General features: G+C 37.5%; 1 protein-coding gene across 1 annotated transcript in view; it reads left to right on the top strand.

Annotated features, from left to right (window-relative positions):
• LOC144437625 (uncharacterized) overlaps positions 1 to 25,730 on the top strand; it is a 53,955-nt gene continuing 28,225 nt past the window's right edge. Inside the window, exons 1-17 of the mRNA XM_078126605.1 lie at positions 1 to 385; positions 2,717 to 2,842; positions 3,383 to 3,505; positions 3,896 to 4,021; positions 4,647 to 4,769; positions 5,269 to 5,394; positions 6,119 to 6,241; positions 6,386 to 6,514; positions 7,010 to 7,132; positions 7,639 to 7,755; positions 8,614 to 8,742; positions 9,447 to 9,569; positions 9,997 to 10,113; positions 10,985 to 11,107; positions 12,009 to 12,131; positions 13,266 to 13,382; positions 14,484 to 14,606. Coding sequence (XP_077982731.1) covers positions 37 to 385; positions 2,717 to 2,842; positions 3,383 to 3,505; positions 3,896 to 4,021; positions 4,647 to 4,769; positions 5,269 to 5,394; positions 6,119 to 6,241; positions 6,386 to 6,514; positions 7,010 to 7,132; positions 7,639 to 7,755; positions 8,614 to 8,742; positions 9,447 to 9,569; positions 9,997 to 10,113; positions 10,985 to 11,107; positions 12,009 to 12,131; positions 13,266 to 13,382; positions 14,484 to 14,606 — 2,320 coding nt within the window. The 5' untranslated portion in view covers positions 1 to 36. The remainder of the gene's footprint in view (positions 386 to 2,716; positions 2,843 to 3,382; positions 3,506 to 3,895; positions 4,022 to 4,646; positions 4,770 to 5,268; positions 5,395 to 6,118; positions 6,242 to 6,385; positions 6,515 to 7,009; positions 7,133 to 7,638; positions 7,756 to 8,613; positions 8,743 to 9,446; positions 9,570 to 9,996; positions 10,114 to 10,984; positions 11,108 to 12,008; positions 12,132 to 13,265; positions 13,383 to 14,483; positions 14,607 to 25,730) is intronic.

Genomic DNA, 25,730 nt, shown 5'->3' with positions numbered 1-25,730 from the left:
TTTCCTTAGACGTAGTTGTATCATTAGTCTAGCAACATGGAAAGCCATCGGATTCTTCTTCTTTGGCTGTTTCTCGCCCTATTTGCAACTCTCCAGCAACTCACCCTGGGACAGACGTGTACTGACTACACAAACTGGTGCCAGCAGAACAACCAGTGCGCGTACATCTTTACACAACCCCGTCAAGACGGACAAACCTGCCTGCAGAACCTGGAAGAAGTGGACGTAGGACAATTAGTTACAGAAAATGCACAGCAGAGAAATCAAATAATATCGTTACAGACCCAACTGTCAGCAGTGCAGGGACAGGTTGAGGACCTAAACAATTTATTCAACGGAATAGAGAACGTTGTGGTTGGCCACACCAGTCAGCTACTGTGCACGGGTAAGGCAAAACTTGTTTCCGTTGTCAAGAACAATCCATAATCCACTCGCTTTACCATACCCATAGTGCAGTGGCATGCACGTTATTTACTCTCGCCCCGCCCCGCCACTTGCTTTCTCTCAAGAATGTTTCATGTATTAGCCAGAAAAACACAGAAAAATTCAATCGATATCAAGCATGTCTAAAATGCAACTTCATTATAATTGTGCTATGTTTCCTTTGCTTGTATATAATCACAAGCGTCACTAAAATATCAATGAGAACTGTTTTGGTATCGACAGAAAATTTCAATATAACACGAACAGTCATTATACAGTTTATTTGGTGAACCCGACAAATGTTTTAAATATCGTCAATGTGAAGTGCTTCTGGAATTGAAAGTGCTGTACATGTGCCTGGTAACCTTGAGTGATTATCATGTATTATTTATTGCAAAACAACGTTGTAGTTATACTGTCACTCATTCAATTATTCGGCACTGTACTAAGGCTCTCAATGGGTGGTATTGTTTTAATCGACTTGTGAGTCAATAATCATGATGTTGAACTGAGTATATGTACTGTAAACACAATAGTGATCTCGGTTGTAACAGCTATGAAAGACTGTACACTTTCGTTGCGTCAACGCTAAAATGACAATTGCAAGTTTAGTGGAGGTAAACATGCGACGGCATGATGGAACGATCATCGCATGTCAACTTTTCCTCTAGGATCGACTCATTAATTGAGAGGTAGTTCAAGGAGATAAAATACGCCTTGACTCCTGTCTAAATCTGTTGACACTTTTTAACGAGACATATCCATGCGAATGTGCCTTTTCGATGCGGTCACGAATTTCGCCCTTTCAAAAAAAGGTAAATAAAGACATCACTAAGATACGTTTCAGGGTGTGGTGACACGCCCATGATAAATGATATTAGCATGTTCAAAACGTCAGTCTAGTGCCATCAAGAAAACGATACACCTCATCCTATATTATAGCATATCACATAGAGAACAGAAATATGTTGAGGACGCGCTAGTTCGTGTAAAAGTGTGCGTGTAATGAGCGTACATTATTTTTTTTTATACAATAAAAAGTAAACAGTGGGTGAGCCGATGTCATACTGGACATTACAGTGGATGCAGTCACCCTTGACTGACCGGAGAATACAAATATCACCACGGTAATCACCTTCTCTATAGTACTGTAGTAAAAGTGAACCGATGCCATTAAACCCTGTTTGCTTCGAATTCTAGACTGCCCGGGCAGAACTTTGGTTGTTTGTTTTTATTCCAACTTTTCACGTTACAATATCAATATATTGTCATCCACAATACAACACATTTGATCAACCGTTGACTCCTAACATTTGACATTTTATGCAAATTCTCTATGAAACTGTTCTGACGAAAATAATCAGAGAAAATATCTTATATATCGGGTTAGGTTGTTTTTATCCCCCCCCCCCAACTCGAGGCTTCCAAACATTTTAGTTTTACGCCGGCATATACCTATTATATTGCCAGATAATAGACTTTTTGTGAAGGAAATCCAAACATACTCGGACGACTACCAATCCACTGAACAAATAAGAACAATTCAAAAGTCAAACAATTTGGAACATAAGTCGAATTTCTCACTTTCGAACTTACTAAATACTCTATTGTCAATTTGTTCATTTGATATTCGTGTGCTTGAAACTCGATGGTTTAGAATCGAAGCTTTGTGACGCGTTCTCGGAGACGGTATTAAATACCAGGGTACGGGCGGGTGCGGATGTTTTGTTACTGCATGCGGGCGAAGAATTTTACACACATTTTCGACGATTTCACCTTTGTTTAAAATTACACGAGCGATAAATTCAGTGTTCCGTAAGATGTAAGCTTTGGAGAAGTCAACTAGTGTCATGACTTGCATAAAGAAAGCGGTCTTTGTGTGTTTGGTCACTGAACTGAGTTGGTAGGGCAAAAGTACTTGGACCATTGAAGGTCACCCTTCTTTTCTTACCAACACGTTTACGCTCTATAGTCAGGACTATAATACAATATCACTTCTATCACTACCCTAGAGTGGGAGTTTGTGCCGATGTATGTATGTATGTATGTATGTATGTATGTATGTACGCAATTAATAAATGCTTAATCTTTGAATTAATTTGTTAGAAATGTATTCATGTGTCTCCCACCCTGCCTTATTTTCTTTTTTCTTTTCTGTATCAACTTGAGCATTAAAAGTATCTTTCGCCCAAGTGCGAGTACCTACATGTGTGTGTGTGTGTGTGTGTGTGTGTGTATGTGTTGTATATCAATGTTATTTTGAAGCTGTTCTCTACTTTTATTCTCTTCTCAGTAACAACCAATGTATGCGATAATAGTCCATGTCTAAATGGCGGAATTTGTGAACAGTCCCTTATCTCCTGTGCTATGTATACCTGTACGTGTGTTGGTTGTTGGACAGGGGTTAATTGTGAACTAGGTAAGTATATATATAGAGACATTTTTAGCACCAACGGTCGAGTGAACTACTGGGTACAGTTATTTTAAACCGATATGGTATGGAGCATGTTGTTTTAGTATCCTTGGTGAAACGTGAACAAGTAGCATGCAATGCGTGGTTATAAAGATATTGGTAAGCACAGTATGATTTTACAGATATCACTCAACTCAACTGCAATAATGTCAGGAATGTAAATCAGTTTTCTCACTGAGTTGCAACCCACTGTAAAAATCAATGTGTGTTTGTGACTAATTTCTTTTAACCAACGATAGACCGTACGTCTCAGCAATCATTCGTATAACATTTACTAACCTTTACGTCAACAAATCATGTCGTCAAAAAATCCTAGTGAGGATGATTTTTGACGATTATAGGTTGCTATTGAATCGGACTCGATTCAATCATCGATTTTTGAGTAACTTTTCAGGTTTATGATATATCTTAAAAAGCCGACATACATTTATGGATGGTGTAATTATATTAACTTTTATTATGGACCACTGTAACATTTTTTTTCAGCTGTAAATCAGTGCAGTCCCAGTCCATGCTTAAATGGCGGTGTATGTCTACCAGTATCGGGTTCTTGTACCGACTATGCTTGTCAATGTCCTCAGTGTTATACAGGGCCACAGTGCTTGATCGGTTAGTACTATTGCTACCACTAAAGTTACAAATTTCCGACAGATAAATTGTGTGTGTGTCTGACAGACAGACAGACAGACAGACAGACAGACAGAGACAGACAGACACACACAGAGAGACAGACAGACAGACAGACAGACTGACTGACACAGAGATATAGACAGACAGACAGACAGACAGACAGACAGACAGACAGACAGACAGACAGACAGACGGACTTGAATGAGTGGACGTTGAGGGCATGAAGGAAGTAACATAGGTACTAGTGAAAGGATTACATTGTTTATGATAGCGACGACGACGATGACGACGGTGTCGACGATGTGCTAAGATAACAATACTTAAAAAAATGGATGTCGCCGTTTCATTGTCGTTTTATTTGCCTGACAGAACTGAATGCCTGTAGCCCTACCAATCCATGCCTAAACAACGGTTTATGTAGTCCTGTACAGGGTAGCTGTACGTTATTTACCTGCCAATGTCAGCCTTGCTATTCGGGCAGTATCTGCCAAATTGGTAAGTAGATTTATTGTGTGAGAGCAAATATATAATGAAATACACAGTGATGAAACTGGTAAAGTCAGAACTTAAAAACAAGTTATACGGTGTCAATCCGCAGATTTGTCGCAGATGTAAAATATAAAACATGTATAGATAAATACACGAGACAATTTGAAAAGTACAAAAACATTCTGAGCCAAAACAACAACAAAATTAAAAAAAACAAAACAACAACAACAACAACAGCAGCAGCAGCAGCAGCAACTACAACAACAACAACAACAAAATAGCTATCATCAGTAACTATTTTATTTGGTAATCAGTATTCTGTAAGTTACGGTGGCCCACAAATGACACCACAAACTATATTGGTTTGAATGAATCTTTTATTTTTCGAGAGTAAACTTTTTATACTTTTGTACGAAGCTTTTATTTCCAAACTTTTAATACCTTAAAGGAAACTTTTAGTTTTCAAGAGTAAACTTTTTATACTTTGTCTACGAAACTTTTATTTTCCAACAATAAACGGAGTTTGTGGTGTCAATTGCGGAGAACGGTAGTAATGAGGATTTTGTTTAAATATTTATTGACAGATGTTTTTTTTAGACAGTTTGACAGCTTTCAATTCTTTGATTTCCAGGTGAGGACCAATGTAGCCCTGATCCATGTCAGAATGGTGGTACATGTATAGCCCTGCCTGGAAGTTGTGTGACATTCTTCTGTTCATGTCCAGCATGTTATTCAGGCACCACGTGTAACAACTGTAAGTTTGAATCTAGAGTCTTATTTTTCCATAGATATAACGCAATATGCGGTGGCCATATTGGATTCTACATTGTAATGGCTAAATTTTGTTTTGTCGTCTATGTAAAAATATTTGTACAGTGACCCCTGATTTTCTTCTTGTTGTTAATGGGGGTGTGAGTTTTCGATCGCAAAGTGATCAGAAAAGCTCAGGATTTCCGTTTTGAGTACCCCTGCACTGTCTAAGAAAATGTATAAATTTGCGGGGAGTAGCCCGGTCAAAGGTCAACGGAAGGTGATACACCTGTCTGCTTTGAAGGCGGTTTGCAGCAATACTAGTACTAGTCATGCAGCCCTTCAGCAGCAGGATTGCCTTCATTTAGTAGAATTTTGTGTGACGTCACTGGTTTAGGGTATCAAATGAAGGCGATCTGTATGTGGTAACTATGGTAACAGTAGTAGAAAGATGTGACAAGAATAATAACGACATAAAGTTCCTATTGTATATTTTTTCACAGTCTTGAACCCATGCGTGACTAATAACTTATGTCAAAATGGCGGAATCTGTACACAAGTTGCTGGATCATGTACTTTGACAACTTGTCAATGTCCCGGATGTTACTCAGGCATATACTGCCAGACATGTGAGTCAGATATTGCTTTTTTGTAATTGTTTTTTATTGATAATTAAATTTCAAATGTTAGAAAATTCTAAATCATAAAATATTAATAATCAAATAATACATGTTATAAGATATTGTTTTTATCCTATATCACTGAGAATCAATCGTATTTTTTAAGGCTTAGTTTGCTACTTTAAATACCACTTAGGGAAGCTGTTTTCTAGGCCTTTGTTATACATACATGAAATTCAGAATTAATAAGCAAAAAAACAAGGGTATAACATAAAGCCAATGTGAGGGCGTCATATATATCACGGAAACATCATCCAAACGACTGATATGCAAGTTAACTCCGGCCTTAAAAGGGCTGACCGATTTGTGAGGGCGCCCCGTCACGGCGTACATCGCAGTCTACAGTAACTACTATTACTACTATTACTACTATTACGTTTGTAAAGGTAGGATCTACGATTCTCACTTATCCTTAGCCTAGAAGTAAAAGTGTCATTTTTTTCACTGTATATTATGCCATGATTAGTAATACGTCGTTATTTTCATTATCTGGGATTGTTCAAAACGTGTTCGTTGAACATCGCCATTTCTGTTTGCCTGAACTTGAGTTAAAAGAATACACAAATGACAACAAAGCAGTGTAACTATAACTGACAATCATTATCTGACGATTTTCATCACCATAACCCACGTTTACCTCTTCCTCGTTGCTTTCATTGTTTCTCACGTTTAGTTGATGATCCTTGTCGGACACAACCATGTCAATTTGGTGGAGCTTGTCAGGTCGTAGAGGGCTCTTGTTCAGATTACAGCTGTACATGTCAAAACTGTTACACAGGTGTCGCATGTCAAACACGTGAGTTATATCAAATTATCATCCAACATGTCTTGAATTAATTAGTAATGACGCCATGTTTTTATTATTTTATTTGATGTGTGGAATTTAAATAATTATAATTGATTATGTTTTTATTTTTAATTCAATTTCATGAACGGATAGAAATAAATCCATGTGAACCAAACCCATGTGAAAACGGTGGATTCTGTATTGGAAATAGTCAAACACAGGATTGCAATGACTATACGTGTTACTGCCAAGACTGTTACACAGGTTCTACCTGTACCACGTGTAAGTAGAACAACGGTAAAAAAAATCCCACCAAATCCCATCATATTCCGGTCAGCAGAAAAACGAAAGACTAAAGAGTTTGGTCACTAGGAGTGCTGTTCGGAAACAGTCTTGGCCCATGACCACACCTGAGGGCTATGATACTATGATAGTTATGTAACTAAATAGCCTACACTGAATAAAAGCTTTAATTTCCCCTAGTTTCACAATAAAAGAATTCAATAAGTTGAAAAGTTTCTATTATCATTGTTTTAGATCAAGTATCGAACATAGATGTTTGTTTGTTTGTTTGTGTGATAGTATATAGTCAACCTAACTTATACATATACTAGTACACGAATTTGTCTGTAAGATACGTGGTGATGGTGCGCTCTCATGCATCAATAGATCCATGACCGGTGAGGGCGGATCTTATGATGGGTCGTACGATGTATCTTAAAGTCTATACACGTATCGGTTCTAAACAATTCATTTTTTCCGTTTTTTCCTAAAAAGATATCGATGCCTGTTCCAATAACCCATGCCTAAACGGAGGGACATGCACTGTGTATCAAGGCTTTTGTAGCTTATATGCATGCGAGTGTGCAGAGTGTTATACCGGCAGGAACTGCGACCAATGTAAGTAACTTAATAGGCCTGGTATAGATTCAATAATACGTTTATACCATGTACCTTTATACTTGTTCTGTCCCTACCTATACCATTATAATTAGATGCAGTCGTAGATGGCGCCCTACACATGAGATAATAGAGCACCCTCAACGACTGTATATGTTTCCCTTATTTCAATGTCAAATGTATACAAAGACTTGGATGACTCTATGACTATTTATACTCACTAACCATCTCGGTGCGGGACTATAATCTTTACGAAAGACATTCATTGGTTTTATAGAAATAAAACTTTTAGAGATATATGTATACATGAAACTAGGCGCACAGTTTATGGAAGTTGGATTCAAGACTGATTCCATTATTTAAACCAAAATTGACACTCTTTTCAGGAATACTTTTGTTATTTTGCACGTAACATCCCTAACCTTGAGTTATTCATTGTGGATCACACTTTGGGCATGTTAATGTAACTTAGTGATGAATGCGTACAATGTGTCTTATACCTACAGTCCAAGACCCCTGTGGCAACAACCCTTGTGCCAACGGCGGTACGTGTGCTGCTACGTCCTGCACGGAATACACATGTACTTGTACAGGTTGCTTTACGGGACAATTCTGCCAGATTCGTAAGTAGTATGCATATAGATGCATTATGGAAGTAAGATACAAGACGCATCAATGTTGTATACACATATAGATCAAAATTTGCCAGACAAATCCTTGTTTCGTTTGCCAAATTATTGAATGCAGCTTGACTACGGTTGTTGAATGTGATGTGCCCAGATACTAATGTCTCTGAAAATCAAAGGCCTTAAAATCATTCAAAACTTAGCTTGCTCTTAGTCCTTTTATAACAAGATAAAATAACAAGAGAAATTGGAGGGCTTATATAGCCATGCTTGCAAAGGAATCGACAATGTTTATTTTATATAGCATTCAGTGGCCATATCGAATTCTAAACCGCCACGATTTCATTTTTACACCCTATTTTAGAAGAATGCATGACGATTTTAACTGCCAATGTGTTTGAGTTGTTTTTTAGTTTTCTTGAGCAAAGTAACAGCAAAAGTTTAACATTTATATTTTATATACTAGTATATAATATTTCATTTTATATAGTGTACTACATTAACTTGCTATTCATGGTTTATACACCGCCATCAGTTGTACTATCTCTAACCCATAGTTATAAGGAGAGGGCGCAATTTGATTGTACAATCGAAATTCAAAATCATTTTTTTTATCAAATGAATTTTGTGGGGTATTTTGTCAATACTGTTTCATTTTACGTGATCACGCAGTCATACGATGTCTCTATAATTTGCCGACTGCGTTGCTCTTAGGAATCACCCTTGACCCATTGCCCGTTCTATTAAAATATTTATGACATTGGAGAGATACTATACGTCATATCTTGTTTTCATGTTCTTTATTCTATTGTGTATACCTTTACTTTTACATTTACTTATACACTCCCTTTACAGCTAACAATCCATGTGATCCAAGTCCTTGCCAACATTCTGTTTTCTGTCAACAAAATTTCCAAACGCAAGATTGTACCGATTTCACTTGCTACTGTGAGCCATGTTATACTGGCGCTTTATGTGACATATGTAAGTTGGGCCAACTGTTACCTCAATTGATATAATACTTTTTTTGACTGATTTTTACCAGTCGTTATCATTGTGTGTTGAATATATAATCGGGATTATACTTTGCGATATCAAAATGTCGACTGAGTTTTCCTTGGGACAATACTAGTCTGTAAGACATGCCGTGTTAGGGAGCCCTCTTGCATCGGCCTCACAAAGGCGACCGATGAGGGCGGAACGACACGACACATTTTACAGTCTATAGAGGCTTACTTCTATCAAATGTATAAACTGGCAATTCTGAGGAGTGTAACAGATCGAGACACAAAGGATGTTTTGTTACTAACGTGCATGACCACATCTATATAATTGAAAATAGAAAATATATTTTATCGAAATAATAAAAAAGTGAAACTTTTAAAAATCAAAGTTGAAGAACAAAATCCAGCCAGTTTCATTTGTTCATACTGTTTTTAAGCGTGACAATCTCTGCTACTAATGAGAATGCATGAAAATTGTTTGCTTTCGCAAGGTAACGAGACTAAACAGAATATTACCGTTGGTGGCGCCCGACAGTTTTCAAATATTTATTACACACAGATCGAAGTTTAGAGTAAGTGCTCCATCAATGGATGTATTTTTATAGCCGACAACGGAGACAGCCTGTGAAGTGATTTTAATTTGGTACTGTTCTAAAGATGTAATAATTTTCTGTCTTTTCAAAGTCATCGATGTATGTGACCAGCTACCATGTCTGAATGGTGGTACGTGTGCAAATGCCCCCGGTAACTGTAATGTGTTTACCTGTACCTGCCCTGCATGTTACACTGGCAGAAGCTGTGAAACTTGTAAGTAAACCGCAAACAAGTCTATATAATTGAACGAGTTCGAACACAAAGTATGAGATACATTTATACCCTGGTCGTCATTCCTGGCGTGTACAGTGTATAATTATAATATTCCCTGAGTTAGTCTCATTCAGCTAGAATATATATATATACTTGTGATGACCATACGATTTTGCCACTTCTCGTATTTGATTCACAGCGACAATGCCCCTTCGGTCACTAGTAATTTTCTTTTGGCCGAAAGAATGTGGTTAATTTGTCTTTTTTCTTAGAAATGTCATACTTTAAGACCGCTGAAAAATAGTGTGCAAATAAAAAGATTATTGCTATTATATTTTGTCTGGTACTAAAGTGACCTCAGCATTTTGCTCTTCTGCAATTAGATATTTATGATCAACACAAATTTGATGTGTCTTTTCTTGAACAGATCTAGACCCATGCGCCAACAATCCTTGTATCAATGGAGGGTTGTGTACAGCATCATCATGTGCGACGTATGAGTGTACATGTCCATCGTGTTATGTTGGAACTTTATGTCAGCAACGTAAGTTTGACATTTCTACTTAACCCTTAAAGTATCACACTCCTGTACGTAGGAGTTAGATTGACGTTCAGGGCGCATTACAGTACATTGCAGTACAGTGTAGTGCAGTACTGTATAGTATAGTACAGTACAGTGCAGTACAGTAAAGTACAGTACAGTACAGTACAGTGCAGTGCAGTGCAGCACAGTGCAGTACAGTACAGTACAGGACAGTAGAGTGCAGTACAGTACAGTGCAGTGCAGCGCAGCGCAGCGCATCACAGCACAGCATAGTACAGTACAGTACAGTAACAGTGCAGTGCAGTATAGTACTATATTATGTGACAGAACCCCATGACAATTGAGTGCAAGTGTGGCTTACTTGGGGTATTTGCACGAGTGCTTACAGTGTTCTCATCGCCACGAGCCTAGAGAGTGAAAGTGAAGCAGACAACACTGCAAGCACGAATACAAATACCCACACTGCAACTCACGTGGCATGCCGTTGTTAATATTGCATATGTTTATCTGATGGAAATTTCCATAAAACACACACAAAAGTACAGCACATCGAGTATTTTTTATCACGGGAGGTTTTCTTCTCTATACTAGTTTGGAACAGTTTTCTAGGGTTTTGTCAGGGAATTTACCGACATCATTTGGTCTACTGGAAGGAACAACAGGGTCTCATCAGTAACAATCGCGATACCTCACACGAACGATCTAAGCTATAGCTAACGACCATGTTAAACTTGAATACAGAATACTTCAAGTTGATCATTGAGTAGTCCTGCTTGCATGGCTTGGCGAGTATTGGGTCAGTGACTCGATTGTGACTGTTGACACTTGACAGAGATACGTTTCAAAATCAGTAATTATTCTGTTTCATCAGGTATAAACCAGTGTGAACCAAACCCTTGTCAAAACCAGGGTACGTGTGCGCCGACTGGTTCTGGTTGCACAGACTTTGTGTGTTTATGTCAGAACTGCTATACTGGGACAGACTGTGGAATATGTGAGTGTGTTTTACATTTATTTTACATGTTTACAAAAATCGTATTTATTGATTTTGTTTAAAATCATCCATACACGTAAGAAACAAAAACACGTCGACCAAAACATCACGTTACAACTAAATACACCATGACACTTCATATTGATATACTTATGACTTTCAGCTTTAAAATATGCACTTGACAATGTACTAAAAATCTCGCTAAACTTTGACTTAATTTATGAAGATTTATGAGGGCTGATTCGTGGTCCTTTTGAAATATTAACAGAAATTTCGAAGTTCATCGTTTTCTTTTCAGTTTACCATAGTAACATGTGCAATATCAAGTTTTGTGACCATATTTGATTCTGAAATGGATTCATATTGATGACATTTGGCCTCTATTTGAGAGAAAGAAATTGCATGATGGCACTTTGTCTCTTGATTTTGAAAGAGAATGTGTTTGTTTATGAGGGTTTTTTTTTTTAAAAAGTGAAAAAACAAACGTTTTAAATATTTTTTATTTCTGAAACATACTACGTAACAAGCTTGAACTCTTTAGATTAGAACAAAGTTACTACAATCATGGAGAAAGAATGTCTATCATGCTAGAACTGGAAGTATTGCTACGGCGTCGTCGATACTCTGACCTACATCCGGGTCAAAGTCAGTTTATCCTCGAAACTATACATCAAATCAAATCAATTAAGCACTATTCATTTTAATTTCCCCTGCCTACTGTAGTCTGCGAGATGAAGTATTTCTTCACTTCGTCGCTTCATTATCGACTCTTCTTCCTTATCCCCTAGTCTCGTACGTACTTACCAGTACAAGTTCTACATCATCCTTTCTGTTATAAACAGTTTGTATAATAATCCGTTCAAACTAATGAGTTTTCTCGACTCTCACTTTACTTACACAGTGATAGATCAATGCGCACCCAATCCTTGTCAGAATGGCGGTGCATGTCAGAAGATAGCGGGGTCATGTACATTCTTTCTCTGCCAATGTCAAGGCTGTTTTGCAGGAAACACGTGTGAAGAAGGTAAGACATGTATGTTTTGTGTGTTAATTATATAAGGTGTCACGAGTTATCCATTGTGCAAATTGAACGTGGGCGGCCTCGGCAATTTAGCACAATATGGCGATATTGTGAACTTGGGGAATTGACTTGAACTAGAACTCTGTTTAATTAACATTTATTACAGTCCCATTGTGTCGACTTTAACTTTCTTTGTATTCTACATATAGTTTGGCCTACAACTATTGTTGATTTGAATCAGTATATGTACCTTTTATTACACAATTATACTGTAACCTTCGATGGCTATAGTAAGGTAAAACATCAACAACAAGAACACAGCCATCAACAACAAATTTACCATAGCTTGGATAAGTTGCTTGCCCTGTTCTTTGCATTGTCCTCGATTACTTAAATCCACTACATGGTTGAGGCGTACAGACTTTTACACTAACAGATCATACCACAACGTGCATCAGAGCTTTCCGAGGTATATAAACACAAATGACAAAAGTAAGGACGAATTCTAGGTGTTGTAGAACCAATCCTTTATAACCCTTCACCTCATCACCCATCTCGAGCTCCGGTTCTTCATCTATCAAAATAATTTCAAGACATTGCCCCCCCCCCCCATAAACTACAAAATGTATCGTGCAACTCGTAAAATTAACAAAATCATTAACTCTAAAATATACTTGTCCAATAGAACAATTTGATAAAATAATGTTATGTATCATTTAAAGGTTACTGGTACAGTCCGCTGTAAGTTTGAGTTCCTGCAAGACAGTTATACCTACTAAACTTTCAAGTTAAGATCGCGAGGTCGCAATTTCTGGCTACATTTTGTCTAAATGAAATAAACTAGTTACAGAAATACTGCACCAAGACGCAGACACATTGGCACCAATATTATGACTTCTGTATACATTTGATGTCTACATGGTGGCGAATTAGTTTATTTCATTTAGACAAAACGTCGCAATAAACTATTATAGTCATTCAATCGTGCTATCTTAAAACATATCTTGTGCAGTTTCTTATCGGTTTCTGTATGGTTGTATGAAACAAATCCACTGTACACCAACTTGCAATGTGCTGTAAATATTTAGGCCAACTGTTACAGTTTCACATCATTACCATGTAATATTCTTTTTCCAGTACTCGATCCGTGTGCGAACGATCCATGTCAAAATGGTGGCGTTTGTGTAGCACTATCATGTACAGAATATGTATGTACTTGCCAAGGCTGTTTTACAGATGATAATTGTGGCACGTGTACGTATAATATCTATTTTCTTTTCTTTTTTTAATTTTTTAAGGTAAATTTTAAACTTTGTGTTTACTTTTCTTTGTCAATAATTTAGATCAATAGTTCTTTGTAGGATAAAAAAAAAACTAAATTCTTTTAGTCAGCCCTCTGTGCCCCCCCCCCCCCAACTCCTCCTCCTAACCAAACTGGCCAAAATTGAAAATTGCTTCAAACTGCACAATCAATTTCAAATCAGTATGCAGTAGTATGCAGTGCTATGAATATAAGGCCAGTATGCAGTGAGTAAAGAAAATCATTCTTTTGTTGACACTATACTTTATTTTAGTGCCATGCATTTACTCTAGCAAATATTCTTCAATTTCTCAATTTGGTATTTTAAAAAGAAATATATAAATTGGTTTTTAGGGGTACAAAACATTCATTAAAAAAGTAAAATCGATTTTGTAGGATGAGAACTAAAATGGCTCAAATCTTCCCCCATCCCCAAAGTAAAAGAATTTAGTTTTGTATCGGACATTGCACTATATATTGATCTCGAGCTCACCACTTACCAAGATATTCTTTTGAATATTTTTGAATATTTAAATTGTACAATCTTGTATACGTATATATGTATGGCGAATTTCAAAATTTTTTGAGAGACAGGTTGAATACACCCTCTTTTGATATTATTTAGTAACTCAATGAATGACGTACATGCATGCTAAAGCATTACTTACTTGTTAATCACATGAGTAGCGATTTACGAATATTATGAAACGATTCCTTATTTTGCTAATAAAAAAACCCCGATTTTTGTATTTCTAGCACTGTGCCAAAACGAGAAAGGGAATGGCGTATCTAGTACTTGTTAATTTGGTAAACATCCCCACAGTTTAAGAATCTTTCGTGAAAAAGTGACCCATTATGGGCTGCATATTGGCCGCACATCCCCATTCACCTTATCATAGGAGTGTCCCATCCCCACGATCCCCCTATCTGGTCAGAACATTACATTTCAATTGGTCATAATTTTGGTGTCCACTTTTCTTTAAATTTGCACATGCGAAATATTTGAATTTTGTATTTTTTCCCCCGAAATTGAAAAATTTAATTTTTTATTTCAGTTATCAATCCTTGCAACAATTCACCATGTGGAAGTAATGGTGTGTGTTCATCAGTTGGCACCTCGTGTACAGAATTCAACTGTGCATGCACTGGATGCTTTACTGGCATTTCCTGCCAAACAGGTAAGTTTTCATCTCAGGAAATAAGACGTAGCTGCCTTACAGCTAACTGCTACATGATGACGGAAGTGGGTGGGGGAGGGGTGACAATTAACACAACGTATGTATGTTACAAGTTCACAGATTTGTCCGTTACCACAGGGTAGACAATGAACACCTATTGAATTGCAAAATGGACTTGAGGCTCCTACATGTTTTACAGATTAATATGTTGATATTATGATATCAAGACATTTCTATGGAGTCCACGGACCTTCAATATACAATTAGGACTGTACGTACTGTCTTCTTAATTTCTTTGAAGGGCTGAGGGGGACCAGCCAAGACATGGATTCAAATGTGTGGGTTTTTTTTAAATACACTGTCGGTAGTTTCAGATTGTGAATTAAGACACATTCTATAGAAGTGCAGTTGATACACGAACTCGGGCTATTCTGCTAGTTTTGTTGTAAGAACGACTAAAGGTTGCATAGCGCCTAAGGGGCTGTGGAAGGACAACTGTCGTGCACCAGAAGGACCGCCGTCCGAGGCTTTTGTTCGACGACTGATCCAAGATCTTGTCACATGACTAATACTGTAGGTGCCAGATTATACTCTGTTTATGTACTTACCACTACACCTTTTCATAAGGGGTAAAATATGAATGGGCCATTTCTGTACCGAGAAATTAATGCTGTATACATGATCTTATTTATATTACCGCACATGTACATAACAAATATTTGCTATCGTTGTATATCAATAAAAATATCATTTTAATTTCTCTGGATTTTGATACTTAACTTCGATTCACTACAAAATTCCTGATCAAAATGAGTGTTACATTAGTAGTACACGGATTCCTGATCAAACTGAGTTTTACAGTTGTAGTACATGGATACGTACAAGGTAACAACTCTCATTCAAGCGAAACAACTGAAAATGCGGTCACCATACACTGCACCAAATGCTGCATATTCAGTACTATGCGAACAAGCATATGTCAGCAATACTTTATGTATGCCAGAAGTATGCTGAAATATTCTTATATCTCTGTATGCTTACGTATGCCAGTGTGAATATTACGGAATATTTCGGAATATTGCATATGCGTAGTATTTTAAAGTGAATATGTTGGGTAAAGTGACATACATATTCATTCTCATATTCCCTAAAGTATTTTGCAAAGAATATTTAGGCAAACCCAATATGGAAGCCTGAATACGCTGGAATAGTATTATGAATAAGAATATGTTTGTACTCATACATATTCTTGTTCGGGATATTTATGTGTGGGAGTGCAAACATTCATGAGTATATGTCCCCTGTTACGAACAATATGTCCAGACGTATTTTTAATAAGAATATGTCATTTATGACTCGTGCACATTCTTGTTCGAGAAGATCATACTGACATTCATATGTGTGTATGTAACGGAGAATACCTATTACATATCCGATATGATACTCTGAACATTCCAGAATTTGTATTGAATCAAATATAGGTATAAAAACTAATTGGCTCATATACCTCACCAGTTTTTTCATATGTCACGTGTAGCATTACATCACATTATTGTCCGGATTGTCTAAGGTTTTTGGTAATGGCAACCACTTAAAGCGAACACATTTGTGTTGGTTGTCCAAGTGGCAACTGTGTATACAGTCTCGGTTACTAAGACTATCCACCACCAGTCTACCCCGGCCAACAAGCGACCCATCAGTGGTGAGCTGAATAGCCGAGAGTAAGTGGAAAACAAAAATGAATTCAAATGAAATGATCGCAATTATTTTTCTTATAAACAGCGCCACCAACGACTGTATGATAAAATCCCAAAGAAATTCAAGGAAATCAAGAAAACATTTCTCCTAGTGTAGCGCCCTCTAGTAATGACTTCAGAAAATAATGTTAGTCCCCTTTCCACATATTCATTTTTTTATCTTTTAAAATGGACATTTGGTGTCAATATAAGTGATGATTTACGGCCATATAGTCTACATTTACCAGACAGCGTCACTCTACGGACACGATCCCAATAGATATTGAGTGCATCACTGTACCTACATGCATACGACCACGAATAGAACTCACGTTATTTTGAAAAACGATTTCCTGATGAATGTTACACACAAAAAAGTAGACTGTAAGATACGTCGTGACGTTCTGCCCTTACCGACCTCCTCTCAAGGAGGGTTTGGCCGATGTGTGAGGGCGTCCCGTCACGGCGTACCTTACAGACTAACAAAAAAGCTGTCGACATAACAAACAGAAGTAGACTGGAAGTATAGGATACAAGTAAAAACAGAAGCATTGTTTTGATTACTTATTGAATACTTGCATTCTCTATACTGCAACCTGTGAGATAAAAGAAATTAACGGGAATGCTGAACTCATGCAAGCGCGACATTGCACAAAATTTCATGACCGGATTATCGATAAAGGTCAAATATTTACGATGGTTACAGAAAATCTTGTCGGGAAATACCCTCTATCTTCTGTGTAGTCTAAGTTTTTAACAATATTAGATTTTTAGATGATACTATCGGATAAAAACTCTTTGTCGTGGAAGGCCAGACCTCAACCTCAAATCTGTGTAAGTCATTCAAAGGGTTCGATTTTTAGACGATACTGTCGAATAAAAACGCTTTGTCGGTCGGGAAAAGCCCTCCCTCATCTGAGTAGTCAGTCAAAAAGATATTCAAAATGTTAGATATTTAGCTGATATTGTCGATAATATTAGATAGAAACGCTTCGTTGTGGGAAGCCCTCTCTCAATATCTTTATCTTTAAGTTTTTTATTAAATGTCCGATTTTAGATTGTTATCATATAAAAATCTCTTTGTCGGGGAAGGCTCTCCCTAATCTTTTATTCAAAATGTTAAACTTTCAGACGAATATAGATATTATCGCAGAAAGTCAAAAAGTGCAATGTTGTAGCTTCAAATTTCGTAATTGTGTCTTTGTGAATATACAAATAGCAATGTGTATATCATTGTAAATAAAAATAGCAATGTGTTACATATATGGTTGTAACAAGGACGACCTATACATTTTATTTATGATAAGCAAAACTGTTTTAATAACTCAATTTTTTTTCATAAAATGTTGACAAATCAAAGAGGAACACTAGGGCCAGGCAACAATAGTGTTCGTTTGATGGGCATATTTTAGAGCAACTGTAATGGTGAAAATATAGAAATTATATCCATCTGTAACAACTATTAAGATCTATCACGAAATTTCGTAGTGTGCATACTAACAATACACAATGTACATTGTGTGCATGACATATATAAGCCGATATTCGGTTAGCAGAATGGACGTCAATGTGATTAGCTTGTGTGTGACACAGACATTGGTTAAACAAGAGAAAATAGAGAATTCAATGTTTATTCCATCTCGTCTTCGTCGTTCATCTACACTTTGGAACTGTTGTCAAGGTCTATGACCGTTGCTTATGCATTTTCACCTAGTTCCCTTATGAGTAACATCACCATGCTCCTCAAGGTCTATAATAAAGAGAAAACAATAAAGGGTGATTGCTAAAATGAATATGATATGTAAATAAGATGGAAATCTTTTGTATATCAAAACATTTGGTATTGACTAGTGCTTAAATTAATATGACATGTAAATAAGATGGCATTCTCTTGTTTATCAAGACATTTGGTATTGACCCGTGCTTGACATGTAAATAAGGTGGCAATCTTTTGTATATCAAGACATTTGGTATTGACCAGTTAAATATAAACTGTTTCAAGTCGAATTGAAAACCATTATGTAACGAATGGTTGTATATTAGCGGAAAAGAATGTTTTTAAGCTTTTGACAATTTGAGGAGATGTGCATTGTTCTCAAATCCAGTTGTAGAACAAATGTACTTCTCTATTTTTCTCTTCAGAGTATATTTATACAAGGACTGTAGCAATGTGTGCTATCCACTGGACTGACCTTGAATGTATGTTAGCTCTCTGGAGATATACTATTCCGCACAGTAACATTACCCCATACATTATTAATAGAACCAAGAGATCACTACATTGAAACACACTCATACTGACAGTTAACCTATTCGTGGAGGTCACATATTTGATGCAAATTGCCACTTCAAATAACTACATATACTATGAGGTATGGTAGAATAGAACAACATTATGTGTCTGACAAATACTACCTGACACTTGGTTAAAATTGATGATGGTGATCTGTCAACAGCTTATGTCTGACACAAACACACCACAAAACCCTCTACACTTTATATCCCTATACACAGTACATATTTTACAGGTCTGAGTTGTGTGGCCAAACTATTAGAGATTGCTGACCCTCACACCACAAAACCCTCTTTACTTTTATCCCTACACAGTACATATTTAAAAGGTCTGAGTTGTGTGGCCATCCTCATAGAGATTGCTGACCGTCACACCACAGTACCGCTACACTAAATTATCCCTACACAGTACATATTTAAATGTTCTGAGTTGTGTGGCCAAACTATTAGAGATTGCTGACCCTCACACCACAAAACCCTCTTTACTTTTTATCCCTTCGCAGTACATATTTAAAAGGTCTTAGTTGTGTGGCCATCCTCATAGAGATTGTTGACCCTCACACCACAGTACCTCTAAACTGAATTATTCCTACACATTACATATTTCACAGGTCTGAGTTGTGTGGCCAAACTATTAGAGATTGCTGATATCGCGACCCTCACACCACAAAACCCTCTTTATTGTTTCTCCCTACACAGTACATGTTTTAAAGTTCTGAGTTGTGTGGCCATCCTTATAGAGATTGTTGACCGTCACACCACAGTACCTCTACACTAAATTATTCCTACGCAGTACATACTTTAAAGTTCTGAGTTGTGTGGCCAAAGTATTAGAGATTGCTGACCGTCACACCACAAAACCCTCTTTACTTTCTATCCCTACACAGTACATATTTAAAAGGTCTGAGTTGTGTGGCCATCCTCATGGAGATTGCTGACCGTCACACCACAGTACCTCTACACTAAATTATCCCTACACAGTACCTATTTTAAAGTTCTGAGTTGTGTGGCCAAAGTATTAGAGATTGCTGACCATCACACCACAAAACCCTCTTTACTTTCTATCCCTACACAGTACATATTTAAAAGGTCTGAGTTGTGTGGCCAAACTATTAGAGATTGCTGACCCTCACACCACAAAACCCTCTTTATTGATTCTCCCTACACAGTACATATTTAAAAGGTCTGAGTTGTGTGGCCATCCTCACAGAGGTGTTACCTGTCTTAGATAAATGGATGGCAGTGGACGACAATGGTTTGTCACCAACTTATGTCTAACACAGACTAGCTGAGACTTGGTAAAAAAGGATGACAATGATTTGTCACAGCTTATGTCTGACACAGACTAGCTGAGACTTGGTTAAAATGGATGACATTGATTTGTCACAGCTTTTGTCTGACACAGACTAGCTGAGACTTGGTTAAAATGGATGACAATGATTTGTCACCAGCTTATGTCTGACACAGACTAGCAGGGACTTGGTTAAAATGGATGACAGTGATTTGTCACCAGCTTATGTCTGACACAGACTAGCTGAGACTTGGTTAAAATGGACGACAGTGATTTGTCACCAGCTTATGTCTGACACAGACTAGCTGAGACTTGGTTAAAATGGATGACATTGATTTGTCACAGCTTTTGTCTGACACAGACTAGCTGAGACTTGGTTAAAATGGATGACAATGATTTGTCACCAGCTTATGTCTGACACAGACTAGCTGAGACTTGGTTAAAATGGATGACATTGATTTGTCACAGCTTTTGTCTGACACAGACTAGCTGAGACTTGGTTAAAATGGATGACAATGATTTGTCACCAGCTTATGTCTGACACAGACTAGCTGAGACTTGGTTAAAATGGATGACAGTGATTTGTCACCAGCTTATGTCTGACACAGACTAGCTGAGACTTGGTTAAAATGGATGACAGTGATTTGTCACCAGCTTATGTCTGACACAGACTAGCTGAGACTTGGTTAAAATGGATGACAGCGATTTGTCACCAGCTTATGTCTGACACAGACTAGCTGAGACTTGGTTAAAATGGATGCCAGTGATTTGTCACCAGCTTATGTCTGACACAGACTAGCTGAGACTTGGTTAAAATGGATGACAATGATTTGTCACAGCTTATGTCTGACACAGACTAGCAGGGACTTGGTTAAAATGGATGACAGTGATTTGTCACCAGCTTATGTCTGACACAGACTAGCTGAGACTTGGTTAAAATGGATGACAGTGATTTGTCACCAGCTTATGTCTGACACAGACTAGCTGAGACCTGGTTAAAATGGATGACAGTGATTTGTCACCAGCTTATGTCTGACACAGACTAGCTGAGACCTGGTTAAAATGGATGACAGTGATTTGTCACCAGCTTATGTCTGACACAGACTAGCTGAGACTTGGTTAAAGTGGATGACAGGATTTATGGCAATCGCTGCATCAAAACGAAACGAATTGAAACGAAACAAATAATAAAAATTTAGGTGATTTTTATATGAACAGTGGCTTAATTCAAATATGTAATTTGTGGTATCAGTTTTTGTCTATTGTAATTCTGTTTGCCAATTAAAACAGCTACAGGGATACTATGAGGTACAATGCAACAGCCATAGTGCACACAATATACAACACAACAACCATCCTCATCACTAGACTGAAACACAGTACCGACCGTTGACCCCTCAGTGAAAGTCACAGCTAGTAACCACCGTTTGCCATTTAAAACAGCTACAGGGATACTATGAGGTACAATGCAATAGCCATAGTGCACACAATATACAACACAACAACCATCCTCATCACTAGACTGAAACACAGTACCGACCGTTGACCCCTCAGTGAAAGTCACAGCTAGTAACCACCGTTTGCCATTTAAAACAGCTACAGGGATACTATGAGGTACAATGCAACAGCCATAGTGCACACAATATACAGCACAACAACCATCCTCATCACTAGACTGAAACACAGTACCGACCGTTGACCCCTCAGTGAAAGTCACAGCTAGTAACCACCGTTTGCCATTTAAAACAGCTACAGGGATACTATGAGGTACAATGCAACAGCCTTAGTGCACACAATATACAACACAACAACCATCCTCATCACTAGACTGAAACACAGTACCGACCGTTGACCCCTCAGTGAAAGTCACAGCTAGTAACCACCGTTTGCCATTTAAAACAGCTACAGGGATACTATGAGGTACAATGCAACAGCCATAGTGCACACAATATACAACACAACAACCATGCATCCTCATCACTAGACTGAAACACAGTACTGACCGTTGACCCCTCAGTGAAAGTCACAGCTAGTAACCACCGTTTGCCATTTAAAACAGCTACAGGGATACTATGAGGTACAATGCAACAGCCATAGTGCACACAATATACAACACAACAACCATCCTCATCACTAGACTGAAACACAGTACCGACCGTTGACCCCTCAGTGAAAGTCACAGCTAGTAACCACCGTTTGCCATTTAAAACAGCTACAGGGATACTATGAGGTACAATGCAACAGCCATAGTGCACACAATATACAACACAACAACCATCCTCATCACTAGACTGAAACACAGTACCGACCGTTGACCCCTCAGTGAAAGTCACAGCTAGTAACCACCGTTTGCCATTTAAAACAGCTACAGGGATACTATATGAGGTACAATGCAACAGCCATAGTGCACACAATATACAACACAACAACCATCCTCATCACTAGACTGAAACACAGTACCGACCGTTGACCCCTCAGTGAAAGTCACAGCTAGTAACCACCGTTTGCCATTTAAAACAGCTACAGGGATACTATGAGGTACAATGCAACAGCCATAGTGCACACAATATACAACACAACAACCATCCTCATCACTAGACTGAAACACAGTACCGACCGTTGACCCCTCAGTGAAAGTCACAGCTAGTAACCACCGTTTGCCATTTAAAACAGCTACAGGGATACTATGAGGTACAATGCAACAGCCATAGTGCACACAATATACAACACAACAACCATCCTCATCACTAGACTGAAACACAGTACCGACCGTTGACCCCTCAGTGAAAGTCACAGCTAGTAACCACCGTTTGCCATTTAAAACAGCTATAGGGATACTATGAGGTACAATGCAACAGCCATAGTGCACACAATATACAACACAACAACCATCCTCATCACTAGACTGAAACACAGTACCGACCGTTGACCCCTCAGTGAAAGTCACAGCTAGTAACCACCGTTTGCCATTTAAAACAGCTACAGGGATACTATGAGGTACAATGCAACAGCTATATAGTGCACACAATATACAACACAACAACCATCCTCATCACTAGACTGAAACACAGTACCGACCGTTGACCCCTCAGTGAAAGTCACAGCTAGTAACCACCGTTTGCCATTTAAAACAGCTACAGGGATACTATGAGGTACAATGCAACAGCCATAGTGCACACAATATACAACACAACAACCATCCTCATCACTAGACTGAAACACAGTACCGACCGTTGACCCCTCAGTGAAAGTCACAGCTAGTAACCACTGTTTGCCATTTAAAACAGCTACAGGGATACTATGAGGTATAATGCAACAGCCATAGTGCACACAATATACAACACAACAACCATCCTCATCACTAGACTGAAACACAGTACCGACCGTTGACCCCTCAGTGAAAGTCACAGCTAGTAACCACCGTTTGCCATATTAAACAGCTACAGGGATACAATGAGGTACAATGCAACAACCATAGTGCACACAATACAACCAAACAACAGAATAAAGTCACATACATTATATTCCTAATGAGTCTTTTGTTTCTGAGACACTGAGACACACTTTTTCAGTTTTTTTCCTTAACAATATTCATATTAAACGCACTTTGTAACTTTTCGCCTGGGACGTTATAGTAATTGTTGGACCATGTAAATAAATAGTATTAACAGTATACAGACCATTGACCTATCTATGTAGGTCATGCAACTCTGTAAAATGGCTACAAAGATGTCCTTCGTATGACCTCGTGATGTAGTTTTATAATAATATCACGATATAGATGACCTTGCCAAAGCACACATCAAGTCCTTCTGCAAAAAAATCTGTTTGAAAAAGTGAAAAGTATAAATCTTTTGACCTATATCTTAATTCGCTCACAAACACACATGCACACAATGTGTATACATATATATATATATATATATATATATATATATATATATATATATATATATATATATATATATATATATATATATATATATATATATATATATATACATATATATATGTTGAGGGTAGAAGAAAATCAAGTCGGGTTTTTCGTCTCTACAAGCCTGTTTCGTGAGTAAATCACTCGTCAGGAGATGTTGATGTACATCAACATCTCCTGACGAGTGATTTACTCACGAAACAGGCTTGTAGAGACGAAAAACCCGACTTGATTTTCTTCTACCCTCAACATATACTCCGCTCTGCGTGCAGACGTATCGAGCACTGTACTACGGACAAATCTTACCACTGACTTCCTATATATATATATATATATATATATATATATATATATATATATATATATATATATATATATATATATATATATATATATATATATATATATATATATATATATATATATATATATATATATATTGTGTATAACATACTGCATCTTTGAATTTTGAATTGTCTTCTCTTATGTGTGAGGTTCACGAACAAATGTATACGAGAAAGCTGACGATGCCTGACCGACATATGGCAATATCAGATTTATATATTAGTTGTTATAGTTGTGTTGACATGTGAAATCATGATGCCCTTCTGTCCTGTGTATGTAATTCGAGTTGGAGAAACTGATACTGTGCATATGTATCGTATATGTATTTCTTGTCGGAAAAATGAACTTTGTCACTTACAAGGATATTCCCATTGCTGCCTCCTTTAATGAAGTTAATGTATTCCTGACCCAGGGTTTTCACAAGGTCACATACGTCACATGCTTGTCTGGTCTGTCAGATCACGATTGCTTCGTCAGAGGTTCAGGTTGGCACCCTATAAATGATAAAGTAAAAATAATACAGTGAATATTTCGTTTCAAAACATGACCTTTCTATTGATTACTTGGAGGGAAATGTACAAACAATTCTTTACATTAATCCTCCTTCATTACATTCTTCTAAAAATTATTCGGTTGTGATTAAAATGAAAGATGACCACAAACAATGAATAGTCCTGTGGTGCATTATCTACGGTATCTTATACTCGGGGCCCTCATTCTGATGACTTAGTCCGGGTTGTTTGATAGATACATGTTTTAATGTACACGATCATGCACGTGTGTGGAGTGATGAGATACCCCTAGTCATTGGGTACAAGTTCGATTTCATTTCAGTTGCAGCTACTGTATATTTATATCAGAAATGCTTGTCATCTACCAATGCTAATTGTCCTAGAATGACGTAGACCAAAACACGTCATGATGTATATATAATTTACACTCCTTACGCAAAGTTATTTCAACATTAGACCTACTGACATCTTCATTAATTAAATTATAGACTGTGGTATTTCTATACTGAACTAGACTGGGATTTAAGAAAAATGTTAAAAAGGTAAATAAAATACAAACCAAATACTAAATATTTCGAAAATTGAAAGTGGATGCACAAATCATCGTCCACATATTTTCATTTAAATACCACTGGGTTTGCAGAGAACACCTACATGTATGCAAGCTTGCTTCCAATTGAATTGACCTGTGCTGTAGTTAAGTCACACCAAGGCTATTTACTTCGAACCGCGGGAAATTTTATTTCTCATGTGACATTACCGGGACCAGGGATCGGAGTCAACTCTACTTCGACAGAAGTCATAAAACCTGACATTATAAGCTATTGTTTGGTACTGAGAAAGTCAGATTGAATTACTTGACAAATGCGTTTCCCGCCTTAGGGTATTGTTGAGAATCGTGTCATCAAATGACATCAACATGACTCCGAAAGAGGCGTAACCTACACGCATTCATTTCACCGTGTTCACTAGTGGCTACCAATGATTGGCTGTCGGCCATTCCGAATAGAGAGA

The sequence above is a fragment of the Glandiceps talaboti genome, chromosome 7, assembly GCF_964340395.1.
Source record: "Glandiceps talaboti chromosome 7, keGlaTala1.1, whole genome shotgun sequence".
NCBI lineage: Eukaryota > Metazoa > Hemichordata > Enteropneusta > Spengelidae > Glandiceps > Glandiceps talaboti.
Note: the sequence above shows the minus strand (reverse complement) of the source record. Positions and strands in the feature narration are given on the sequence as shown.